The sequence below is a fragment of the Stenella coeruleoalba genome (genome assembly GCF_951394435.1).
Source record: "Stenella coeruleoalba genome assembly, chromosome: 6".
Classification (NCBI taxonomy): Eukaryota; Metazoa; Chordata; class Mammalia; order Artiodactyla; family Delphinidae; genus Stenella; species Stenella coeruleoalba.
Genome location: NC_137151.1, coordinates 5,990,187 through 6,013,553, shown reverse-complemented (window position 1 = coordinate 6,013,553; position 23,367 = coordinate 5,990,187). Strand labels below are relative to the sequence as shown.

Here is a 23,367-nt window from a genome sequence, read left to right as displayed (position 1 = left end):
ATGACCTTTTGTTTCTGTTAAGGTTAAAAATGTTACTTTGGTAGATGTGAAATAACTAAAACAAGAGTTTTTTTTTAATATTTTCTCTCCCATTCATCCCCTCTTACCCCCAAATAGGATAGGGAAGAGTTTACTATGGGGATGGACTATGGAAAGGAGAGATGAAGTTAAGAGTGTCTCTTTAAAAGATCGTGCTGTAGGTGTAAAGTGAAAAGAGTGGGAATAGAATAAATTTAAACCATCAAACTGACAAACACATATCTGAGAGTTATGTGTGAGATGTGTACATTTTCTGTTTGTGTCTTAAAATGTGATTAATGGGGTGGGTCATGTTGTGAACTTGTTCAATAAACTTGAAACAATATATTTCGCTCATGCATTTTATTAAAATGTGTATTATGGTCAAATGAGATTATCAATTGAATATTAACATTAGATTGAATTTAGGCATATTAATTATAAATCTACTTTAATTTTTCTTTCAGATAACTTTTTTGTGGATGATTATGCTAGATTTACCGTCTTGGATTCCCAAGGCAAGACTGCTGCTATAGCCAATAGTATGAATTATCTGACCAAGAAAGGTAATACATTTTAGGCTTACCTTGGATTCAACTTGTTTCTCCTTTGTTTTTTTTAGTGTCTGTTGGAAAAGAGATTCCATAATTTCTTTTATTACTTTGTATAATTATTTGAGTCTAGAAGATATCTGTTTAAAATTTAATTTTTTATATATATTTGAAAATTCAGATGTTGTCTTTATAAATTTTATATAGACATTAAAGGTAAAAAGAAAAATTTTTTCATGGTTCAAAATGGAAAAAGAATTATGATGTAAAAATGGGTTAACGGATTGAAAATTGGTTTGACTTGTCTCTTCAATGACAATATTGGGTTAATTGTTTTTAGCATTTGTAAGATCAGCTTGGTACAAGAAATCCTTGTGCACGTTTTTAAACTGATTTTGATGCAGAGTTATTTATTCAGATTAAAATTGTGTAAAATGATATCCTCTTAACGGCAGACGGGTGCTTCTCCCCTCTGGTCACACTTATTACCCTTTCAGAGCACTGACTGTCACGTAAGGCAGCTTTTTTTTTTTTTTTTTGGCTGTACCATGTGGCATGTGGGGTCTTAGTTCCCTGACCAGGGATCAAACCCGTGCCCCCTGCATTGGGAGCGCAGAGTCTTAACCACTGGACCGCCAGGGAAGTCCCTAAGGCAGCTATTTTTATCTACTGTGGTCTTCTCCCAGAGAGAATTTCTGGTTTCCCAGATATATGTTTAAATACAGGCAATTGCTCCATTTGTTTCCTCAAAGAAATTGGTTCTGAGGGGTCTTGGAACAGTGCTGTAACCCTAATGGGACTAAGGAGCGAAAAGAAGCATAGGTGATGTTGGGCATTATTTAAAATTTGACTCTTACAGTTGGCATTAATTAGAGAAATGACATTTTCTTTTCTTCTACTCTTTTTCCTTTACTTTTGTCCAGGAATGTCCTCCAAGGAAATCTATGGTAACTTTAAATTTCAGAATGTTCTATTCCTTTTGTTAACTAATTATCTTATGTGGTTTCAGGCACCACTGTAATTCAGAATTTATTGACACTTTATTGGGATGTTTCTGTAACGTGTGGGTAACAGATAATTTATCAATGCAGATAAATTCTGTGTATAAATGTTTGCCAAGAATTATATTTTAGAAAGTTAATAAACGAATATGATTAAAGACTATAATATGTTATCCACACGTTCAAAGACTCTTTCATTTTACATGCTAACAGATTCCCAAATCAAAATAGAACTAATAAGTGCATGTTCTTAGTTTTTAACTAAGCCGCATGGAAGGTTACCCTGCTTTCATTCTAGTATCAGAGTTTCAAAACTTTTGCTTTGTATCCTTATTAAACTTGTCATTTTCTTAGTTTTTGCATGGTTTTCAGAAATTACTTGGCTTAATAGCAATATTGAAACATAGGATGTGCTTTTTCCCCTCCCACTCAATATGTTGTTTTTGTTCTTCTACAGATGATTCTTTTATTAGGCCAGTAACTTTTTGGATTGTTGGGGATTTTGATAGCCCTCCTGGAAGGCAATTATTGTATGATGCTATTAAACATCAGGCAAGTATCTACGGCTTCATTCCGTATCTTTGTTTGAGGCTGCAGTTATCTTCATGGGCGTATGTGTGCTGATAATGTTCTGGTGGGGAGGCTGGATCCTGCTTTTTGGTGCTTGAGGGAAAGAAGCATTGTTTTTTCAGAGGTCTGGCAGCTAGTGAGAAAACAGAGAAGACTGCAATATTCTGGCTTTATGTAAGGGAATAGATTTTTTTTTTTCCGGCTGTGCTGTGCAACTGGCAGGATCTTAGTTACCTGACCAGGGATTGAACCCGGGCTCCCTGCAGTGGAAGCACAGAGTCCTAACCACTGGACCACCAGGGAAGTCCCAGGAATAGATTCTTTTAGAGGAAAAAATAATAAGATCGTCATCATAGACAAGTTTTTATTGTATGACTGTTCATGTTCTTGCTGCAGATGCTGCAAAGTTTGTGTTGTATATTGTATGGGAGAGACAGGGTCCTTATATTGAGAGAGGTCCAGATATGGGAGAAATACCACAGAGGCACATTAGCACGTGTGTAATAAAAGTAGGTGTAGGCATGCAGAGGGATGCACATATGGGTCGTCTGAAAGTTGTGCAGCATATAAACTGTAGAAGTGGAGTGAATGGGCAGTGGTGAACGGTTGAAAAATAATCAACCCTTCTAGAGATTGTCATCGTCAGAGAGAGAGATGTTACATTTCCTTTTCCTGAGCGGTTTCAGATTGGATCTTCATCCAAGTTTCACACCCCTCCTGTGTCCCCTTGCCACTCTGTGTCCCAAGGAGGCTTACTGAAATATCCAGGTGATTTCAGCTTCACTGATGTGCTGAGTGCCTTTATTGTCTAAGGGAACAGACTGGATGGTGCGGTCAGTTGTATCAGGAGTAGTCCAGGCGAAGGACGATACACGTATAATGCACTCTAACTCAAACTGACAAATGCTCAAGTGGTGAAAAGTGGGAGAACAGGGAGGGAGTAATTGAAGTAAAATATAGGTTCAAAAGACATGCACAAATCAATAGGATGTAGTGTCACAGAGTCAACACACCCATGTGACCACCACGCAGGTACAGAAACAATTACCGAAGTCCTAAAAGCACGCCCCTGCTTGTGGCCGCATCACTAGCCCTCCCCGTCCCTCTTCTCACATCCTAGGTTTGCCTGCTTTTTACTTTAGTTAAATGGACTCTTATAATACGTGCTTGTTTGTGTTTGGTTTCTTTACTCAACATTTTGGAGATTTACCCCTGTTATTACAGGTAGTGGTAGTTAGTTCTTTTTCATTGTGCAGTATTGTGTCATATGGCTGTACCACAAAGTTTTGTTTGTTTAGTCTGTTTGATGGACAATTGGGTTGTTTTTAGATTGGGGCTAGAAGAATGCTGCAGTGAATACTCTTGTACATGTTTTTAGATACACATAAGTATGAATTTATGTTGCTCATGGCCCTTTTTTGGTTTTGTGGGCCCCAGATATCTTCTCCCACATGGATTCTTGACTCTTGACCCAAGAAGAGATTAATTTTTAGTAGAACTGGAAAGGCCATGTGAATGAAGGGTCTGAGCAGAGCCCTTCAAGAGGGTGGGACTTAAGGAAATGAAGATGGGTGTAGCTGGGGTTCACATACCAATGTGAGGCATAACATGCATTAGAAGAATGCAAAATGTGTTGGGGGAATACAGGACTCTGATGGTCTGTAATGTATGCTGTATTTACAGGGATGGTAAGAAATGAAGTTGGAAACGTAGGCTGGGGGCCAGTTCATGCAGGGGTTTGAATGCCTGATTATAGCATTTTAATTTTACTCTGTATGCAGAGGAGAACTACCAAAGACTTAAGTGTTACTTGCTACTTATGGGATATGACTGATGTTAATGCTGCTTTTTAAATTCAAGGCATCTATCATATAACTCTTATTTCCCTTTTTGTAAATAGAAATCCAGTAACAATGTTAGAGTAAGCATGATCAATAATCCTAGCGAAGATATAAGTTATGAGAAAACTCAGGTCTCCAGAGCAATCTGGGCAGCTCTCCAAACACAGACCTCCAACTCTGCTAAGAACTTCATCACAAAAATGGCCAAGGAGGAGACTGCAGAGGCGCTGGCTGCAGGAGCTGACATTGGGGAGTTCTCCGTTGGCGTAAGTCTGTGTGTGGCACGAGGCTGCCTTGTATTGTTATTTCAGAAGTCCATTCCCATGGGCTGATGTGTCCTGTTCCTGTTGATGATCAGGATTTGTGATTTTAGTTCTGAGCTCAGATGATTTTTTTTTTTTAATTGGAAGGGTCTTACCAAGAAATAACAATTCTGCCATATTCCCCTTATTACTTTTAAACTTGCTAGGCTTCAAGATGTGCATGATATAAGCTTATATATGTTTTAAGCACAAAGCCATTGGTTTTGTAAGTTTCTAAAAGACAGATAATATTTGATTTGTTTGTAGAACAAAGAAAAATATTTGTTTATAGAGGTTGAAGCTACTTAATGAGTTAGAGGCTCATGTGCTCTTGATGTATTTCCAACATAAGCCCATTTTATTAATTTATGTTACATACTTTGGACTATTTTGTAGTTTTAAGATTTCTTATAAAACGATGAATGTACTTGATATTTCAGTTAAAAAAAGACTCTTGAAATTAGTAAGATTCTAAAATGCAGAATAAAAGTATCATGAATTATAGTTTGCCAATTGAACAATTACATAAAGGAACAGGAGAAGGAAATAAGCATTACTTGATAAGTGGGAGGTTGGGAAAAAATGGGAGAGAGAGTGGGGAACGGAGACATCGTAGTGTTAATTATTAAAATTAGTCACTACATTCCACTAAAAGAGCATTTTATGACATTTATATGATTATTCATTTTTATGGTTTTCTTAATAACAATTACTTTTCCTTAATAACAATTACTTTCCTAGGGCATGGATTTCAGTCTTTTTAAAGAGGTCTTTGAGTCTTCCAAAATGGATTTCATTTTGTCTCATGCCATGTACTGCAGGGATGTTCTGAAGCTGAAGAAGGGACAGAGGGCAGTGATCAGCAATGGAAGGGTGAGAACTTTGTCCTGAGACAAGGTTGACTTCAAATTAGATCAGTGAACAGTCTTGGCAGCATTCTCCTCTGAAGCTAGTAAACTCTTCAGACAGAGCCACTTTCTCCAAAGGTGATTAGGGCTTGTGCAGTGCTGATGGTCATTTCTGCTCCCTTGTTTCAAAGGAAGTTTGCTCATTTTGACATAAACGTCCTTATGTGAAACCTTCCTCCTGTTTAATTTTGTCCTGCCATTGTGTAAGGTGGTGAGAGTGTGGTGGTTCTCAGAACCCAAATCCGTAAGACCTGTGATTCATCAAGTATTCGTCCCGTGTGGGGACCATGTTTATGGTTTGTGCCGTCGGTTTATGCTTGGACTATTTCACAAATATCTGCAGCCACGGAAATGAGACTCTGGCGGACATACCAAACTTTAAACTCTTAGCCCTTAGGGTGAAACCTCCGATATCTACCACTACGTTTCTATTTGGGCTTTCTTAATTATATTCAGTGAGAATTAATGAAAATGATACTGCTATTTTATTTCAGAGTTTGCTTACTGTAAAAATACTGTAAAGTATTCAAGTCTACATACACTCTGTGTAGTTGAGGAATTGATAAGTGAATAACTGCATGAGTTGATTCGGGTTTTATTTTCACTTTTTTCATTGATTTGACTTAGATGTAAACGTGCTTCGGGTCTGTAAAGTGATCTGGTTTGTAAGGTAGCCTGAGGACAACCAAGGACTTCTCTGCAGCCCGCTGATTCCAGCACTGACCACCCTGCTCTTCTTCACAGATCATTGGGCCACTGGAGGACAGTGAACTCTTTAATCAAGACGATTTCCACCTCCTAGAAAATATCATCTTAAAAACTTCAGGACAGAAAATCAAATCTCATATTCAACAGCTTCGGGTAGAAGAAGATGTGTAAGTTTTGCCGTAGAAGAAATGAATCAGTTCATGTCACAGGGGCTATATTAATTGGACTTTCCTCATGCTACCTATTCCAAGATGCTTTTATCTCCAGCTTTAAAATATAATAATGTTCTTCAATTCAGGTGTTTATTTATACTTCTGTTGAAATGAGTTAATTTATTTTGTAGCCAGCTGTTTAAAGAACTGGATTAGTTCTCTCCATTTTGATTTTTTTTTGTAACTTTTGATTGTGGAAAATTTCAAACATATGCAGAAGTAGAGAGGTGATTTTATTTATTTCCTCAGAATACTTATGTAAAGAAATACTTTCGCTCATTATCTCTTTAATTACCTTTCAGTTTTATGTTGTTCAGGAAAAAAAAAAACAAGTTAAATGTTTCTTTTTCTTTATTTACTAGTATGGAATAATGAGGTTTTTTTCTTACATATTCCAAAAGTGATGATGAGTTGGTTATTGTTGGTTCTTTATTGTTATTTTAATTCTTTCAATGTTATTATTAGTCTATATATTTTAATGAGTTATACCTCAATGGGAAAAAAATCAATATTTGACTGGTCTGTGTACCTGCTGTGTAATTGAAGCTCATAGTCATATTCACATGGTTTCTGCATTAAATATCAAATGAATGTGTAGCTGGAGGATGTATGGTTATGTTTAGTTTTTGAGGAATCATTATACCTTTTTCCACAGAGGCTGCACCGTTTTACTTTCCCATCAGAAATGCGTAAGGGTTCTAATTTCTCCACTTCCTCACCAGCACTTACTATTTTCTGTTCTTTTGGTAATACCCATTCCAGTGGGTGTGAAGTGGTATCTCCTTGTGGTTTCATTGGTACTTCCCTAATGATTAGTGATGTTGAGCATCTTTTTGTGTGCTTATTGACTATTTGTATATCTGTGGGAAAATATCTGTGCAAGTCCTTTGCTCATTTTTAATTATTTGTTTTGTTGTTGTTGAGTTGTAGGAGTTCATTTGTATTCTGGATATCAATCCTTATAGCTATATGATATGCAGGTGTTTTTTTCCCACTCCATGGGTTGACTTTTCACTCTCTTGATAGTGTTCTTTGATGCATCGTTTGAGGATATAGAGTTTTAAAGTTCTTCTGTTTTATTTCTTCATCTATTTCATACCCCATGATGCTGCAGAGTTCAACAAGCACTCTTAGTGAAGCGTTGACTTTGATAGCTGTGAAAGTAGTCTCTTTGCCAAGTTTCGTGTGATACGGAAAGGAATCTTTTTTCATCTCACCCAAACTGGGGCTACAGATAAAGAGGTTTCCTTCCACCTCATTGGTTGTTGAGTGATGCCCCTTGTTTTAGCCTAGGAAACACTTCCCTGATGCAGGCCAGGAGGTACCCCCTGATTTGAAGCCACTGTGTCATAGGCATAGGTTTGGTGTGGTGTCCCTTGGACCACTCCCTGTCTCTGTGGAGGCTTCGTGGGAGGCCCTGGGAGTCCTTGTGGACTATGTAGTTGCCAGACTATGCATAGAAGACTTGGCCTTTTACCAACCAGAGATGGCTCTGGGTCTGTCCTGGTTGAATTTAGGGCAATAAGGTAGTTGTGGGGCTGCCAGAAGATTGATGCTAAAACTATTAGGGTTCTCAGAGTGACCTTGCTTGCCTAAGATTTTTGTTAGTGCCAGGGCTGCTCCACCTTGGTCGTGCATGACAGCCACAGCTCTCAAGCGTGACCCAGACCTGCAGCCAAGACGCCATCGTCAGCCCTGCGGAGCTCACCTGTGGGCTCTTTGATCATGGCGATCATCCCAGTCCACAGAACCGAGGATCCCTGGACATATTTTGTGACAATGTTGACACATCACAGGAAACAAATGGCCTGTATTATATGTATTCAGAGTTAGTACTGAGACGTACCAAAAGATATAATTTGATAGAGTTGTTTGGTTCGATGAGAGAATGTATAGGCTTGATTCCAGTTCAGATATATTCATGAATATATTCAAATATATTTTAGCATTCTTGGAATTTAGTCCTCAATTCAACAGATTAGAGCATTTTTTTCAGTCTCATGATTTAGTTCAAGATCTTCCTTGGTTAGAAATCAAGTTAGGAGGGGTGGGGAAAGCGGAAATGCTTTTCTAAGTTGTTTACCGTGATGTTGATTGTAATAGTGAAATAGATTATGATGTATCCATAAATATAATATTATGCAGTCATTGAAAATATTGATGTACCCCTATACTTATTATCCAACAAAATGTTTATATTATTAAATGAAAAATCAGGTTACCAAATAATATAGTACCACTTTTGTGTATGTAGATATATATATTTTAAAATATGGAAGAATGATGAGCTAAAATGTTATCAATACTTATTTCTTGAATATGCTATTATTGTGTGCATCTCCATTTTCAACTTATATTTTTTTCCTGAATGTTTTTTCAGTAAGTTATTACTCTGATGATCATAAAAAGTAATAAAGTTATTTAGAAGAGGGTGAGTTATGGGCCAGGCCCTGAGCTAGGTGCTTTATTTTCTGTGTTTCGCCAGTGCAGTATTTACAAGAGCCATGCAAAGTAGGCATTATCTCCATTTCACATATGGAAAAATCAGCACCTACCCCAGGGCTGTAAAACTTATCAGTGACAAAATCTGTATTTTTTTCTCATACCAATTGATACAAAGCTTATATTTTCTTCAGACCAGCTTGTTGGCATTCAGTACTTAGGTTGATTATATTATGTTCAGCAACAATTGGAAAACCTTCAGTAAAAGAGATGCTAAATTTTCACCAACCACATCTTTCAGGGCGAGTGACTTGGTAATGAAGGTGGATGCTCTCCTGTCAGCTCAACCAAAAGGAGATGCAAGAATCGAATACCAGTTTTTCGAAGATAGACACAGGTATAGAATCAGTGTTGAATTTGTGATATTTACCTTTACCTCACCTCCTTTATTTTTCCATATAAAGTGTGTATATAAACTCTTACAGGAATGGAAAATTTGGCATGTGGTTTTTATATATATTCATATATAAAATTCATGTAACAGATATCAGTTGCATGACATTTATTTCTAAATAAATCTGAAATAGTTCTGAATATACCCTTTAAGAAAACAGAAAGCATTTAATGAAACCGATCAGTTGTCATTTTCTGATATTAAAGAATAAACAGGTTGTTAGAGCATTTGTCTCATCTTTTATTGAAAACTGTCTTGTTTTCAGTAAAATAAAAATAAGTATAGCATTATAAGGAAGTCCTTGTCTTTTGTTTTCCAGTTTTTTATTTTGAAAAGTTTCAAACCTAGAGAATAGTTGAAAGTCTATTATAGTGAATACCCAAATATCTTTAATCTAGCTTCACCAATTGTAGACATTGTGCCACAGTTATCCGTGTGTGTGTATAGTATATGCTTGCATACAAACATACATGCACTCACATTTTGGGAGAACCATGCGAAAGTACGTTGCAGATACCATTATATATCATGCCTAAATTCTTTGGCATATGTCTCCTGAGTACTAGGAGTATCTCCATCGTACTGTTAAGCATACCTCAGCAGTTTAACCTTGATAAAGTAATACTATGTAATACCGGTCCATGTTCAAATTTCTCCAGTGCCCAGTAATGACTTTTTACAGCTGTTTGCTTGTTTGGTCCAGATCACACATTGCAGTCAGTTGTTGTGTCTCTAGTCTCTTCTAAGCTGGAACAGTTTGGGGGTGTTTTTTGGTTTTTTTTGGTCTTTTATGACATTGACTTTTTTGAGAGTCCAGGCCAGTTGTCTTGTGGAATGTCCCACAGTCTGGGTTGTTTTCTCATGAGTAGACTTAAGGTTAACTTGTCTAGAGGAAGAATGTCTACAGTTGATGTATCCAGGAAGATGTATGTCCTGATTGCACCTTAGGATCACCAGGGAGGCTCTAGATGCAGAAGCCTGCATTCTGCTCCGCTGTGACTCTGGGTTAATGAGTCTGGAGTAAGTTGGACTTTGGTTTAATTGACCTGTGCTTTCTCACAGCCGGTCCATGTGGGGATAAAATTTGAACTAATGACTCCAGGCTAGAATGGAGATCCTCTCCTTTCTCACTGGCTGTGGCTCCTTGCTAATAATCACCCAGGTTGGATGTTACCCACTAGCACCATCCTCTCTTTACTCTGTATGGTTTCAGGAAGTGACATGGTCTGGTTACTACCACAGGAAACATTCCTAATTGACCTGCCGTCTTGTTTGCCTGTCATAGCCAAGACCTGAGCTAGACCTCTTCCCTATTTAGCACACCGTTTTCTCCATGAGTCATATATAATTAAAATGTCCTAATTACAAATTCTATTATGATGCAAATTTCAATTAGAGAAGTTATTTTTATTGGGGTCGTGTTAGTTAAATGAGTGTTTGTTATACTCAAGTCAGAAGTTTCTTACTTAGGCAAGAAACAAGAAGTCTGAATTACTGGTTATGTATACCCTTTCCCTGAAAGTGTGGTCCATGGAACAGGGCACTGTCTGTGAGCTTGTTGGAAAGGCAGAGTCTTCTGGCCGCAGTCCAGACCTCCTGAATCAGAATCTTCATTGTAACAGGATTCCCCAGGTGACTCCTGCGTACTTTAAGATTGGCGAAGTGCTGCGTTCCTTGACGTTTGCTCTACTCACCTCTCAAAAATGTGGGTGATTCCCCTACTGTTGCTTCTGTGTCTGTCACTTTCAGCCTTATTCTGGTCTTTTCTCTGATGAATACAGCAAGTATATTTAAACATCGTGTTGTCAGTTTATATTGTTCTCCGTTTCCACACCAATATTCCTCTTTTCTTGGTGTTTGAATTGCCCTCTTTTTTGCTGCAGAGATGCGGGGGTGGTTAAAAGACCTTACAGGGTCCGTTTCTGAGGATGTCTGTTGTGGGTCACCTAGAGCACTGGCTCAGGACATGGGTGTGCCGTACAGAGCTCTACCCCTACCAGCCAGGCTTAGGGGCCTGACCCACACGCTGTGCTCTAGAGGACTGTTGGGGACCCCTCTTCTCGTTTCCTTTGGGAGAGTTTGTATAATGCTGTTCTCTAATGCGCTCTTCCTTCTAGATTCTAGAGTACCACAGGAGGTCCAAGTTATCTGACGGCAGCGGCTCTTATACTTTGGCTTTTACTTAGAGAGTTTGTTGAAATGCAGATTGCTGGACCTACCCCCAGAGTTGCTGGTTCAGTACGTCTGGGTTGGGGCCTGACAATTTGTTTTTTTACAAATTCCTGGGTAAAGCTGATGCTGCTAGTCTGGAGCCACACTTTGAGAACAGCTGTATTAGAGGGAAAAAAATGTATTGGAATAATTATTGGTAGCTGGAATTATCAATACCAAATTGAAAGCATGTGTTGCAGTACAGTCACAAAGCTATTCTGACGGTTATTTCCAAAACAGTTAAGATTTGAAATGACCTTCATTACCATTTAAACTGTGTTTACCCAGTTTTATTAGTTATTATGTTCTGTTTTGAACTTTGTTTTTATCCCACTGGATAAATGTTTTTGCATAAAAGTGGTGATTAATTTCAAAACCACATTAAAATAGTGTTCAGAGTAAACAAAGATAAGCATTGATTAAGCAATTAATGTTTTGGGAAAATTGGATGTATTTTTAAATCCTTTCAAGTTTATTCCTTTTTAAAATGTATCAGAGGCTCCTGCTTCTCTTAAGCCACCTAAGTCAAAGTGGCTTTAGAAGGAGGTCATGTAACTAGAAATTACATGTGGGGAAATGCATGTTCTCCCCAGAAATCCTAGGAGTTGTCCTTTTTCACTTAACTAAGAACAGACAAAAAAATTGCATAACTTAATGCTGACAAGATGTAGTGAAGTTCATTTCTTGGCCTTGTAAAATTGTTTAGTTCTTCAGGAAATGTGGTTGACGAGACATATTAGCCACAAAAATATTTGTGTCATTATGACTCAGTAATCTCATGTCTAGGACTATGTTAATTCTCAAGAAATTTCCAAGTGTGAAAAAAACTGGATGTGAGAAGTTCTTTACAGGTTGAAAGGCATCTAAATGTTCAGCAGTATGGACATATATACACTACCAAATGTAAAACAGATAGCTAGTGGGAAGCAGCCGCATAGCCCAGGGAGATCAGCTCGGTGCTTTGTGTCCACCCAGAGGGGTGGGATAGGGAGGGTGGGAGGGAGACGCAAGAGGAGGGGATATGGGGATATATGTATATGTATAGCTGATTCACTTTGTTATACAGCAGAAACTAACACACCACTGTAAAGCAATTATACTCCAATAAAGATGTTAAAAAATAAATAAGTAAGTAAATGTCCAGCAATAAGGAATAGCTTGAGTAAACTACAGCAGGTTCACTTGGTAAATCGAAGATTATTTCTTATTCAGGATATTGATGTATAACAACATGGAAAAATCTTTATAAGAAACTTTTGGGGGAAGGAATGAAATCATTATAAAATTGCTGATATCCTGTAGGTGCATCTCATCTTTACATAGGCATTTAAGGAAGACTATGTAGAAATATGCCACAAAGTGGTTGAATTGGGATGGTGAGATTTTATGATTATTTATTTCCTTTTTCACTCTTTCGCAAGTTTTTGTAATATTCTTATGCTCCTTTTACTATTTAAAAAAGTCAATTTCTTCTCTCCTCATAACCTTCTTGCCAAGAAATAAAAATTGGCATAATGTAACTGTCAAAAACAAACATCAGAAGCTTTTAGAGGGTTTTTAAACTTTGTGGCAGACCTAATCACATAGTTGACCACCATGTAACCTTGTTGTTTTAGATCTAAAGTTTTTTTGAAATGTTAAGAGGGCTGATTGGTTGTGTTGGATGTGTCATCTCCCCACCCCATCCCCCCCAAAGAAATCAACTGTTTCCTCTTTGCCTCCAGATTAATGTTTTATCTTTTTGATCTCTGTAGTGCAATTAAACTGAGGCCAAAGGAAGGGGAGACGTACTTTGATGTCGTGGCCGTCGTTGACCCTGTCACCAGAGAAGCGCAGAGACTTGCCCCGTTGCTTTTGGTAGGGACAACTGCAGAGGCAGTTTCCGTCATCTGTGTCACATTGTATTTACCGGAAGTGGTCCCATACCCTGAGATTCTCTGCGAGCATCGTTTTCCCTTGGTTATCTTTAAAGGGCATTGGAAAGTGCTACAGGGCATCTTGGGCAGAGCAGATGTTTTCATAAAGATTAGTAATGGCTCTGAAAACAATTTAATAACCTCTGAAAGTAGGTACAAGTTTGGTTGATTACTTCATGTAACTAAGAAAAAAAATTTATTCAGAGCAAAATGTCTTTGAATTAAATTTATTTTTGCCATACTTTATATTGGCGAAGAGTAAAAAGGTAAAAGCATTCTGCTTTATCATTTTCCTTTCTTATAGCTAGCATTTTTTTTTGTAATGTGTCTTTTTTTTTTGGTCTGCGTCGCACGACTTGTGGGATCTTAGTTCCCCGACCAGGAATTGCACCCGGGCCCTCGGCAATAATGAAAGCACCAAGTCCTAACGACTGGACCACCAGGGAATTCCTTGCAGAATGTCTTTTAAATATGTTATAAGATATTGCAACTTAAAAAATTTTAAAAGAACTCTGCCAAAAATATAGTTGCCTCAATTTTTTTTTGAGTTGTGTTTTTTTTAAGTTTTATTGAAGTATATAATCACTTAACCTTTTTTGTGGGTATTTGTATGTGTTTTTTCCTATGATAGTCTGTAAGCTGCACTGATGAACCTTTAAACTCTTCCTTATGTAGACAGCTATATCCATTGCCTGTCTTGCTTCCCCACATATGTGGGAGCAGTTATTTGCAATGACCTATTTCCCATGTTTTTGTCCACGTGATATGTATGTGTGGTTTAGCTTGTGCACTAGAGCTGTGATTTCTAGGGATTTATCCAGTGCAGACTTTATAACATTTATTATCTTTGTATTTTTGCTTGAGATATTAAGAAATGTTCTCTCTCCTAACTTAGTGTCGATACATTTCTGAAGAGACAATGTAAATATTGTATCTCAAATATCAGTCACTTTGTAGGGAAAATTTTTATGTTTTGTCATCTGGTTTGCTCTTTTAGGTTTTAACTCAGCTGATCAACATGAATCTAAGAGTGTTTATGAACTGCCAATCTAAACTTTCCGACATGCCTTTAAAAAGGTAAAACAAAGTGTTAAGAAATCAACCCCTGGAAAAAATCACACTCAATCTGAAATTGAATGTCAAGGATCAAAATGGGTTTATATATGGACCTCATATTTGAAAAAAATCACTTATTTTGAAGTTCAGTTTTCCTAAATTTCTAAGAACTAATCAAAAGTTCTAAGAACTTAGTGTGAGCGTGGGAGCATTTAAAGGTGGAATTAGGGACTTCCCTGGTGGCGCAGTGGTTAAGAATCTGCCTGGCAACGCAGGGGTCACGGGTTCGAGCCCTGGTCCGGGAATATCCCACATGCCGCGGAGCAGCTAAGCCTGTGCTCTAGAGCCCGTGAGCCACAACTACTGAGCCCACATGCCTAGAGCCCGTGCTCCGCAACAAGAGAAGCCACCGCAATGAGAAGCCTGAGCACCGCAAGGAAGAGCAGCCCCCGCTCGTCGCAACTAGAGAAAGCCCGCGCGCAGCAACGAAGACCCCACGCAGACAAAAATAAATTAAAAAAAAAAAAAAAAGTGGAATTAACCCAGGCCACTTGCACCTGTGGTTTGCTTTCTTTCCTTTTTTTTGTTTTGGTCAGAATTACATAATTCTCTAAAAACATTTGAATCAATGTAGCTATTAAATTTACCTTAAAATGTGCTGTGGTGTAGAAAGACACTTGTCTATATACTTCTTCTTAGAAGAGCAGTCATTTCTAAGTTGGAATGTATGTGGTTCATTTGCATGTATCTTGAAAGGAAGGCAGGCTTATCTGCGTACTCTCTGAGCTTTGGAATGGTCATTTGTGAAACAGGTCACCTGGAAAGCAGTCAGTAGTAATAGTGTAGCACATCTGGGGACTGTGGTAAACTGCCACCTTGCGAATGCGCTGGCTTCTATAGGTTAGATTCTGAGTGAATTGAAGCGTGTTTGAAAGTGACGGAAGGGTTCCAGCTTTCACCATTATCCTCGGGTAAGAGCAATGTTTAAATGATTGCATACAGTGTTTTCGGGGCGCGCCCGAGAACTCAGCCACCATTTGTTTTTGAGAGAGAGGAAAGTGAGTTTCTTTCACCAAGGGGAGGCAAGCACTCAGGGGAGGCAAGTGCTCAGGACATGCTTGTGACTCCAGCAGCGGCTGCCTCCATCCCCCCATCCCCCAACAGGGCAGGAAGGAAGGACCTCCCCTCCCAGCCCCACCTCCCCTGCTCTCCTCTCCCGTCTGCAACAACCACAGGATGTACATTTAGGTCAAGAGGTAGTTTTGGAAACACTTTTTTCAGTCTGGAAGGAAGGAAGCCCTTCCAAATCCAATTTGTCTTAAGCCAGTTGTTTACCTGTGTGGATGCGTATAAACTCAAGGACTGTGGTTGCATTGGAAAAAAATTCACATCTTTCTTTTCCATTTCAGCTTTTACCGTTATGTCTTGGAAGCAGAGATTTCTTTTACTTCGGACAATAGCTTTGCTAAGGGTCCAATAGCAAAATTTTTGGATATGCCACAGTCTCCTCTGTTCACTCTGAACTTGAACACACCTGAAAGTTGGATGGTAGAGTCTGTCAGAACGCCGTATGACCTTGATAACATTTACTTAGAAGAGGTAAGAATTATCTTTGCTTCCCAGTGTCTAACCACTACTGTAAAGCCTGTTGAAGATGTAGCGGTGGTAGTCTCTGACTGAACAGACTGGATCACAGTCTAGGTGGGCTTCTGAGACAGTAGTGTTCAGGTATAATTGTATTTTTATAAATAACAGCCTAATAGATCTAATTCACATACCATAAAATTCACCCTTGTAAAGTGTACAGTTCAGTAGTTATAGTATATTTACAGAGTTGTGCAGCCATCACCACTGTCTAATTTTAGAATATTTTCATCACCCCTAAAAAACACTCCATACCCATAAGTAATCACTCCCCATTCCCCTTGCCCCTGGCAACCACTAATCTACTTTCTTTCTCTATGGATTTGCCTGTTCTATTGCATTTACCTAAATAGAGTCATATATTTTGTGACTGGCTTCTTTCACATAAATTATTTTCAAGGTTCATTCGTGTTTTGGCATGTATTAGTACTTCACTCCTTTTTATTGCCAGATAGTATTCCATTGTATGGATACGCCACATTTTATTTATTATTTATTTATTTATTTATATGTCACTGATAAACATTTGAGTTGTTTCTACTTTTTTACTAGTATGAATAATGCTGTTATGAGCATATGTGTACAAGTTTTCGTAGATATGCTTTTATTTCTCTTGGGTATATACTTAGGAGTGGGATTGCTGGATCATATGGTAATTTTATGTTTAACTTTTTGAGGGATTACCAAGCTGTTTTCCAAAGTGACTGCATCATTTTTCATTCCTGTCCTAATGACAAATGATGTTGAATAGTTTTTCATGTGTTTATTGGCCATTTGTGTATCTTCTTTGGAGAAATGTCTATTCAAATCCTTTGCCTATTTTTATAAATTGGCTTGTCTTTTTTTTTTTTTTTTTTTTTTGCGGTATGTGGGCCTCTCACCGCTGTGGCCTCTCCCGCTGCGGAGCACAGGCTCCAGACGCGCAGGCTCAGCGGTCATGGCCCATGGGCTGGCATGCGGGATCCTCCTGGACCGGGGCACGAACCTGCGTCCCCTGCATCAGCAGGTGGACTCCCAACCACTGCACCACCAGGGAAGCCCTGGCTTGTCTTTTAATTGTTGAATTGTAAGAGTTCTTTATATATTCTGGTTACAAGTCTCTTGTCAGATACATGCTTTACAAATATCTTCTCCCATTTTACAGGTTGTCTTTTCAGTTTTTTGATGGCGTCCTTTGAAGCACAAACGTTTCTAATCTTTATGAAGTCTAATTTACCTATTTTTTGTTGCTTGTGCTTTCAGAGTTATATCTAAGAAACTGTTGCTTAATCCCAGGTCACAAGGGTTTACTCCAGTGTTTTCTTCTAGGTCTTTCACAGTTTAAAAACTCTTACATTTTACTTCTTAGATTCATTTTGAGTTAGTGTTTGTATATGGTGTGAGGCAGAGTTCCAGCTTTATTCTTTGCATGTAGATATCCAGTTGCCCCAGCACCATTTGTTTTAAAAACCTATTCTTTCCCCCATTGAATGGTCTTTACATCTTTTTCAGAAATCAGTTAACCCTAAATGTGAAGGTTTAATTCTGGGCTCTGAATTTTACTCCATTGGTCTCTGTGTCTGTCCTTGGGCCAGTACCACACTGTCTTATTTACTGTAGCTTTGTAGTAAGTTTTGAAATTAGGAAGTGTGAGTTTTCCAGTTGTGTTCCTCTTTTTCAAGATAGTTTTGACTATTCTGGATTCTTTGCATTTTGGAATCAGCTTGTTAATATCTGCAGAAGAGGCTGCTGGGATTTCAATAGGGATTGCATTAAATCCCTAGGTGAATTTGGAGAGATTGCCATCTTAATAATATTAAGTGTTCTGCACCATGAAAATGGGATGTCTTTCCATTTATATAGGTCTTTAATTTCTTTGAACAATATTTTGTAGTTCTTAGTATACAAGCCTGTATAAGATCATGTCATCTGCAAATAGAGTTTTACTTTTTCTTTACAATCTGGATGCCTTTTATATACTTTTCTTGCCTGATTGGAAAAAATTTTTTTTAATTAATTAATTTTATTTTATTTATTTTTATTATTATTTTTTTTTGTGGTATGCGGGCCTCTCACTGTTGTGGCCTCTCTCGCCGCGGAGCACAGGCTCTGGACGTGCAGGCTCAGCGGCCATGGCTCACAGGCCCAGACGCTCCACAGCATGTGGGATCTTCCCGGACCGGGGCACGAACCCGTGTCCCCTGCATCGGCAGGCGGACCCTCAACCACTGCGCCACCAGGGAAGCCCTGCAAAATTTTTTAATTACTGATTCAATCTCTTGTTGTAGGTCTGTTTAGATTTTCTATTTTGTCTTGAGTCAGTTTTCAAAGTTTGTGTCTCTTAGGAATTTATCCATTCTATCTAGGTTATCTAATTTTTTGGCATGTAGTTATTCATAGCATTTTCTTATAGTCTTTTTTATTGAATAGTGATGTTTCCTTTATCCTTACTGATTTCAGTAAGTTGGCTCTTCTCTCTTTTTTTTCCTGGTCAGTCAAGCTAAAAGTTTGTCCATTTGTTGATATTTGTGAAGAACCAGCCATTGGTTTCATTGGTTTTTCTTTATTGTTTTTCTGTTCTCTGTTTCATTTATTTCCATATAACTGTATTTGAAGTCTCTAAGGTAAGTGGTCCTTTTTCCCTAATCCATTTTCAAAGATAGTGCAATTTCATTTCACTGATGTCTCTTCCCAGCCCTCACTCTACACGTAGCTTAGAGTATATTAACAAAGGAATTAAAAAACATGGTCTTTACTTCCAGGGAGCTTACGGTGCCTCAGAGCCTCCTTCCTTTTTAACAACATTTGTCTCTGTGTCTGCCTTAAATATCTCTTATTACAATTGAAGCCTGTTTTCTGGTTCTGTCTTCTTGGGAGTTGGGAGACTGGAAACTTGAAGATAGTTACCAAAGGAATTAGCAGCCCTCTTATCATGAGGTTGAATAATTCTAGTTTCTTTAAGTAGAAACCCTTAGGTACTAAGTTGGTGGCAGGGAGAGAGAGAGAAAGAGAGTGTGTGTGCACGTGCGTGTGTATGTGTACATACGTACACACCATATTTTTAACAAATAGGGAGCCCTGGAGGAACCAACTCTTGTTGAAGAGACCACACAAAGCACTGAAGAACAGTGCACAGAAGTATAGATCAGATGCAAAGCAGGTTTCTTCCGGGGCCTTCCCTGGTGGTCCAGTGGTTAAGACTCCGTGCTCCCAATGCAGGAGGCCCGAGTTCAATCCTTGGTCAGGGAACTAGATCCTGCATGCCGCAACTAAAAAAAAAAAAAGATCCCGCCTGCTGCAACTGAAGTTACCGCACGCCGCAACGAAGATCTTGCATGCTGCAACTAAGACCAGGTGCAGCCAAATAAATAAATATTTTTTTAAAAAAAAACCCAAAACAAAAACAAAGTAGGTTTCTTCCGTATCTCCCAGAGTTTTTGCTCCTCTTTCTTAGGCTTCCTCCAGTTTCTCTGCACTCCATTGAAAATGCAGAGCCTGAGACTCGTGAGCATGTGGAGCGTTGCAGTAACATGTTAAGCTCCAAGTAGCTCACTGTTAGGGTTAGGTAGGGTCATAAAACCAAGCCTGAGCTAGCCTGGGGTAGAAACTCTTCAATTAGCTAAAGCCAAGCTGCCCTAAGACTTCGTAGTTGTGTCCTATTTTCTGCAAGAAATTAGCAATAATTTAGGCAGTTGGTGCAGCACGTGAATGGTTTTATGCCATTACGGAGCCATTAAATTCATCTTGGACGTTTGCATTTAGAATAGCAATATTTTCAGCTATATTCCAAAGGCCAAGATGAATTTGCATTGCTCTCTGATGTTTTTCTGATCTTTCTCATTGTTTCTCTCTTTTCTCATATGAGCTGATCCTTGTAGGATTGTTTTATCTATCTTCTCCATTATTTGCTTTTAGATCTGTTCGTTCATTTGGCAGTTTTACCTTACATGCTTTTTTCCCAGTACTCCTCTTGTAGATTAGCATCTTATCCTCTCTGTACTTTTGGAGTAATCTCCTTATTTTTTTCTGTGTCCTTTTTCCTGACTCTCCTTCCAACCCACCGTAGTTTCTAAAATTGTGTACTCTTGTTAACTACCAGCACAATCAAGATACAGAGCATGTCCATCACTCCAAAAGGTTCTGTCATGCCCCTTTGCAGGTAACCCCTCCTCCTCCCCCTGGCCCCAGGCAACGGCTGATCTGCTTTTTTTTTTTTTTTTTTTTTTTAACATCTTTATTGGAGTATAATTGCTTTACAATGGTATGTTAGTTTCAGCTTCACAACAAAATGAATCAGTTATACATATACATATGTTCCCATATCTCTTCCCGCTTGCGTCTCCCTCCCTCCCACCCTCCCTATCCCACCCCTCTAGGTGGTCACAAAGCACCGAGCTGATCTCCCTGTGCTATGCGGCTGCTTCCCACTAGCTATCTACCTTACGTTTGGTAGTGTATATATGTCCATGCCTCTTTATCGCTTTGTCACCGTTTACACTTCCCCCTCCCCATAGCCTCAAGTCCATTCTCTAGTAGGTCTGTGTCTTTATTCCTGTTTCACCCCTAGGTTTTTCATGACATTTTTTTTTTTAAATTCCATATATATGTGTTAGCATACGGTATTTGTCTCTCTCTTTCTGACTTTTATCCCTATAGTTTTGCCTCTTATTGAATTTTTTATAAATGTGATCATATGGTATGTTGCCCTTTATGTCTGGTTTCATTCACTTTGCATAATGCATTTCCGATTCATCCATGTTGTTGCATGTATCAGTACTTTGTTTCTTTTTATTGCTGAGTGGTCGTCAAGTGATTTAATTGTGATATTGCAGGTGGACAGCGTAGTGGCTGCTGAGTATGAGCTGGAGTACCTGTTACTGGAAGGTCACTGCTATGACATCACCACCGGCCAGCCCCCACGGGGACTGCAGTTTACCTTAGGAACTTCAGCCCAGCCAGTCATCGTGGACACTATTGTTATGGCTAATCTGGTAAACGATCAGTACATCCAGTGGTGATACTCAGTCATGTTAATTTGGGCACTGCGATTTATGATAGAGCAATTAGCATTCTGAACATGAGGGAGATTAAAATTCATGATGGACTGAATTTTTCTTTTTAAGACAACTTTCTTTTTCTTTTTAAGACAACTTAAAAAAAACTTTTAACACAACTTAAAAGAAAACATGCTAGAATATTCTACTCTAACCAGATTGGCTCCTGAAAAAGTATTGCTTATGAGCCAACAGCGTTTTTCCCTTCTTTCTCTTTTTTCCTTTTGAGATTTGAAGCTTATTCACACATCATGCATTCTTCACTGAAGTACAGCTAAAGGGCAGGCTTCTTGGCTTGACGGGCCAGTATTTTGCTAGTGTTTCTAATATGTAGATTTTAAGAGTTGCATTCGTTTGTTAACCATCTTATTTAAAATAAAGGTGACTGATATTTCAGAAAAAGAAATAACTGTCCCTCAGAAACAGCATTTTGATGTTTTTAAGAGCACTAAAATTTGTCTTGTCTTCTTGTCCTAGGGCTATTTTCAGTTAAAAGCCAACCCAGGAGCTTGGATTCTCAGACTAAGGAAGGGACGTTCTGAAGACATTTATAGAATCTACAGGTAGGATTAAATGATGCAGGTACATTTTTTTTTAGAACATTCTGCAATGAGAATCAGCTTGAATTGAATACTACACCGGCAGTTACCCAGGCAATAAGAATTTAATTTGCAATTGTATGTGTGATGAAACGGTGCTTTTCTAGGAAATTAAATGTGGGAGACTCATCAGGGTATAATTGGATAACAAGCAGTGTAAATACTAACAATATATATAGTCAAGTTTGACTCTTCGGTCATTCTTTCGTGCTAACAGTATCCCAGGATGAAATCATTCTGTCACTGTGATGAAAACCATAGGCAGATGAGAAAGTGAGTCATTTCAAGAAAGGAGAAAAGAAATGAAGAACAGTCAGACTTTTCAACCCTGGATAGTATATTTCTCTACCCTGAGTGAGTTGCAGATTGACAAGACATGTAAGCTTTGGCCGTGGAACCTTGGTGCGAGCGCTTGTCTTTCCAGGTCTGAGGTGGTACAGAAGGTACTCCCAGAGCATTGTCGGTAGCCTGCTTTTTGCTTTAAGATTTGCTACAAGTGACTCTTAGTTTAAAAAAATTATACTGCCTTTTAAAAAGGTGTGATCTAAATTCTGCTTAACACAATTTAAATTAGTATTAAGCTATGTGAGAAAACTTCATGCCAATTCATTTCGGGAATGATTTCCATTAGAGTTTATTTGAGAACATCATCCTGTTGTGTCTTCATTGTAGCTTCATAGTCTTTACTGACCCACATGAAAGCTTTGTGGATTTCTGCATATTTCTTACCAAGAAAGTAGAAGATTTTTGTATTATAGTAAAATCTTCATTGTACATAGTAGGGTTTTCGCCTATTAATGTTTTCCCCAAAAGCTTATGTGTTGTCTTTCTAAACTCCGTCCCTGCTGTGTGTCCTTTTCCTGGCCAGGCCTCCTACGGTGGCCAGCACCTCACAGTCGCGGGCTCTCTTCCTCCTTTGCTTCCCAGGCTCTGGAATGTTTCATGTTCCCTGTCAGGATCTCACCTTTGCCTGAGAACTTTGCTCTCTGCTGGATGACAGTGAATCCAGTGAATTCATGTTCTATCGTGGCTTTCTGTAGTTATCACATTAAAATTTGGTGACTGGTAATTTTAGGCATTACAGTTGATTAGTAGGGAAATACTGTTTTCAGTTTTTCCTCCTCTGCCCTGTCTGCTTGCAGACAGAGCTCGTTAGAGTTCTTCCTCCAGAGGATGGGCGCCAGATCGAGTGCAGGGCCTAGGCTTGGCTGTGTGCCTCCAGGAAGGACAGAGTAGAAGCGTTTACAAAACTCTGAAGTAGAGCCATGTCTTGCTACTTGCCCATTACAGAGCAGTAGTGATGCGTTTCCGGTGACGGTGCAGGGGCCCAGGCCCCCAGGCGCTCCTTTATCGAAGGGTGCCGTGCTTGGCTCAGACCTCGTGAACACAGACAGTGGTTCCGTGCTCACGATGTGCTTGCCAGCACCGGGAGCCTCTCACTCTATGAAAGGTCATTCGAAGAGGGACTCAAGAAGGACGTTTGGGCTGTGACCGGTTGGCACACTCAACGTGTAAGGATAGAGAATTTGACAAGTGATTCTGCGTAGCTTGAAGGGGTTTCCTGCAGATTGGAAAATAATTTGTTCAGAAATCACATAAAGATGATGGACAGATATGGGGGGTTGATATCAGACCATTTACTGCATTTTGAGGCCTGTGGTTTGTGACATCCATCTTCCTTCCTTCCTTCCTTTTCTAAGTCACGACGGTACAGATTCTCCACCTGATGCCGCTGAAGTTGTTGTTGTCCTCAGCACCTTCAAAAGCAAAATCATTAAAGTGAAGGTGAGTTTGGTATATTAAGGCAGCCACTCTATTAAAGTTAGTGAAAGTAGCAGTAACTTGGTATTTAGTAGCTGTTATGTAAAAATACGTATCTTGAAACCAGCCCCAAACTATGT

The 23,367-nt window shown here is 38.9% G+C and overlaps 1 protein-coding gene across 2 annotated transcripts in view; it reads left to right on the top strand.

Moving 5' to 3' along the window:
• The window catches only part of UGGT1 (UDP-glucose glycoprotein glucosyltransferase 1), a 120,012-nt gene that overhangs the window by 78,601 nt on the left and 18,044 nt on the right, over positions 1–23,367 (top strand). For both annotated transcript variants that reach the window (XM_079923495.1, XM_079923494.1), the window contains exons 20-32: positions 486–584; positions 1,493–1,516; positions 2,028–2,122; positions 4,041–4,247; positions 5,025–5,156; positions 5,936–6,066; positions 8,855–8,950; positions 12,973–13,075; positions 14,132–14,211; positions 15,600–15,789; positions 20,646–20,804; positions 21,345–21,430; positions 23,167–23,251. In XM_079923495.1, coding sequence (XP_079779621.1) covers positions 486–584; positions 1,493–1,516; positions 2,028–2,122; positions 4,041–4,247; positions 5,025–5,156; positions 5,936–6,066; positions 8,855–8,950; positions 12,973–13,075; positions 14,132–14,211; positions 15,600–15,789; positions 20,646–20,804; positions 21,345–21,430; positions 23,167–23,251 — 1,487 coding nt within the window. The remainder of the gene's footprint in view (positions 1–485; positions 585–1,492; positions 1,517–2,027; positions 2,123–4,040; positions 4,248–5,024; positions 5,157–5,935; positions 6,067–8,854; positions 8,951–12,972; positions 13,076–14,131; positions 14,212–15,599; positions 15,790–20,645; positions 20,805–21,344; positions 21,431–23,166; positions 23,252–23,367) is intronic.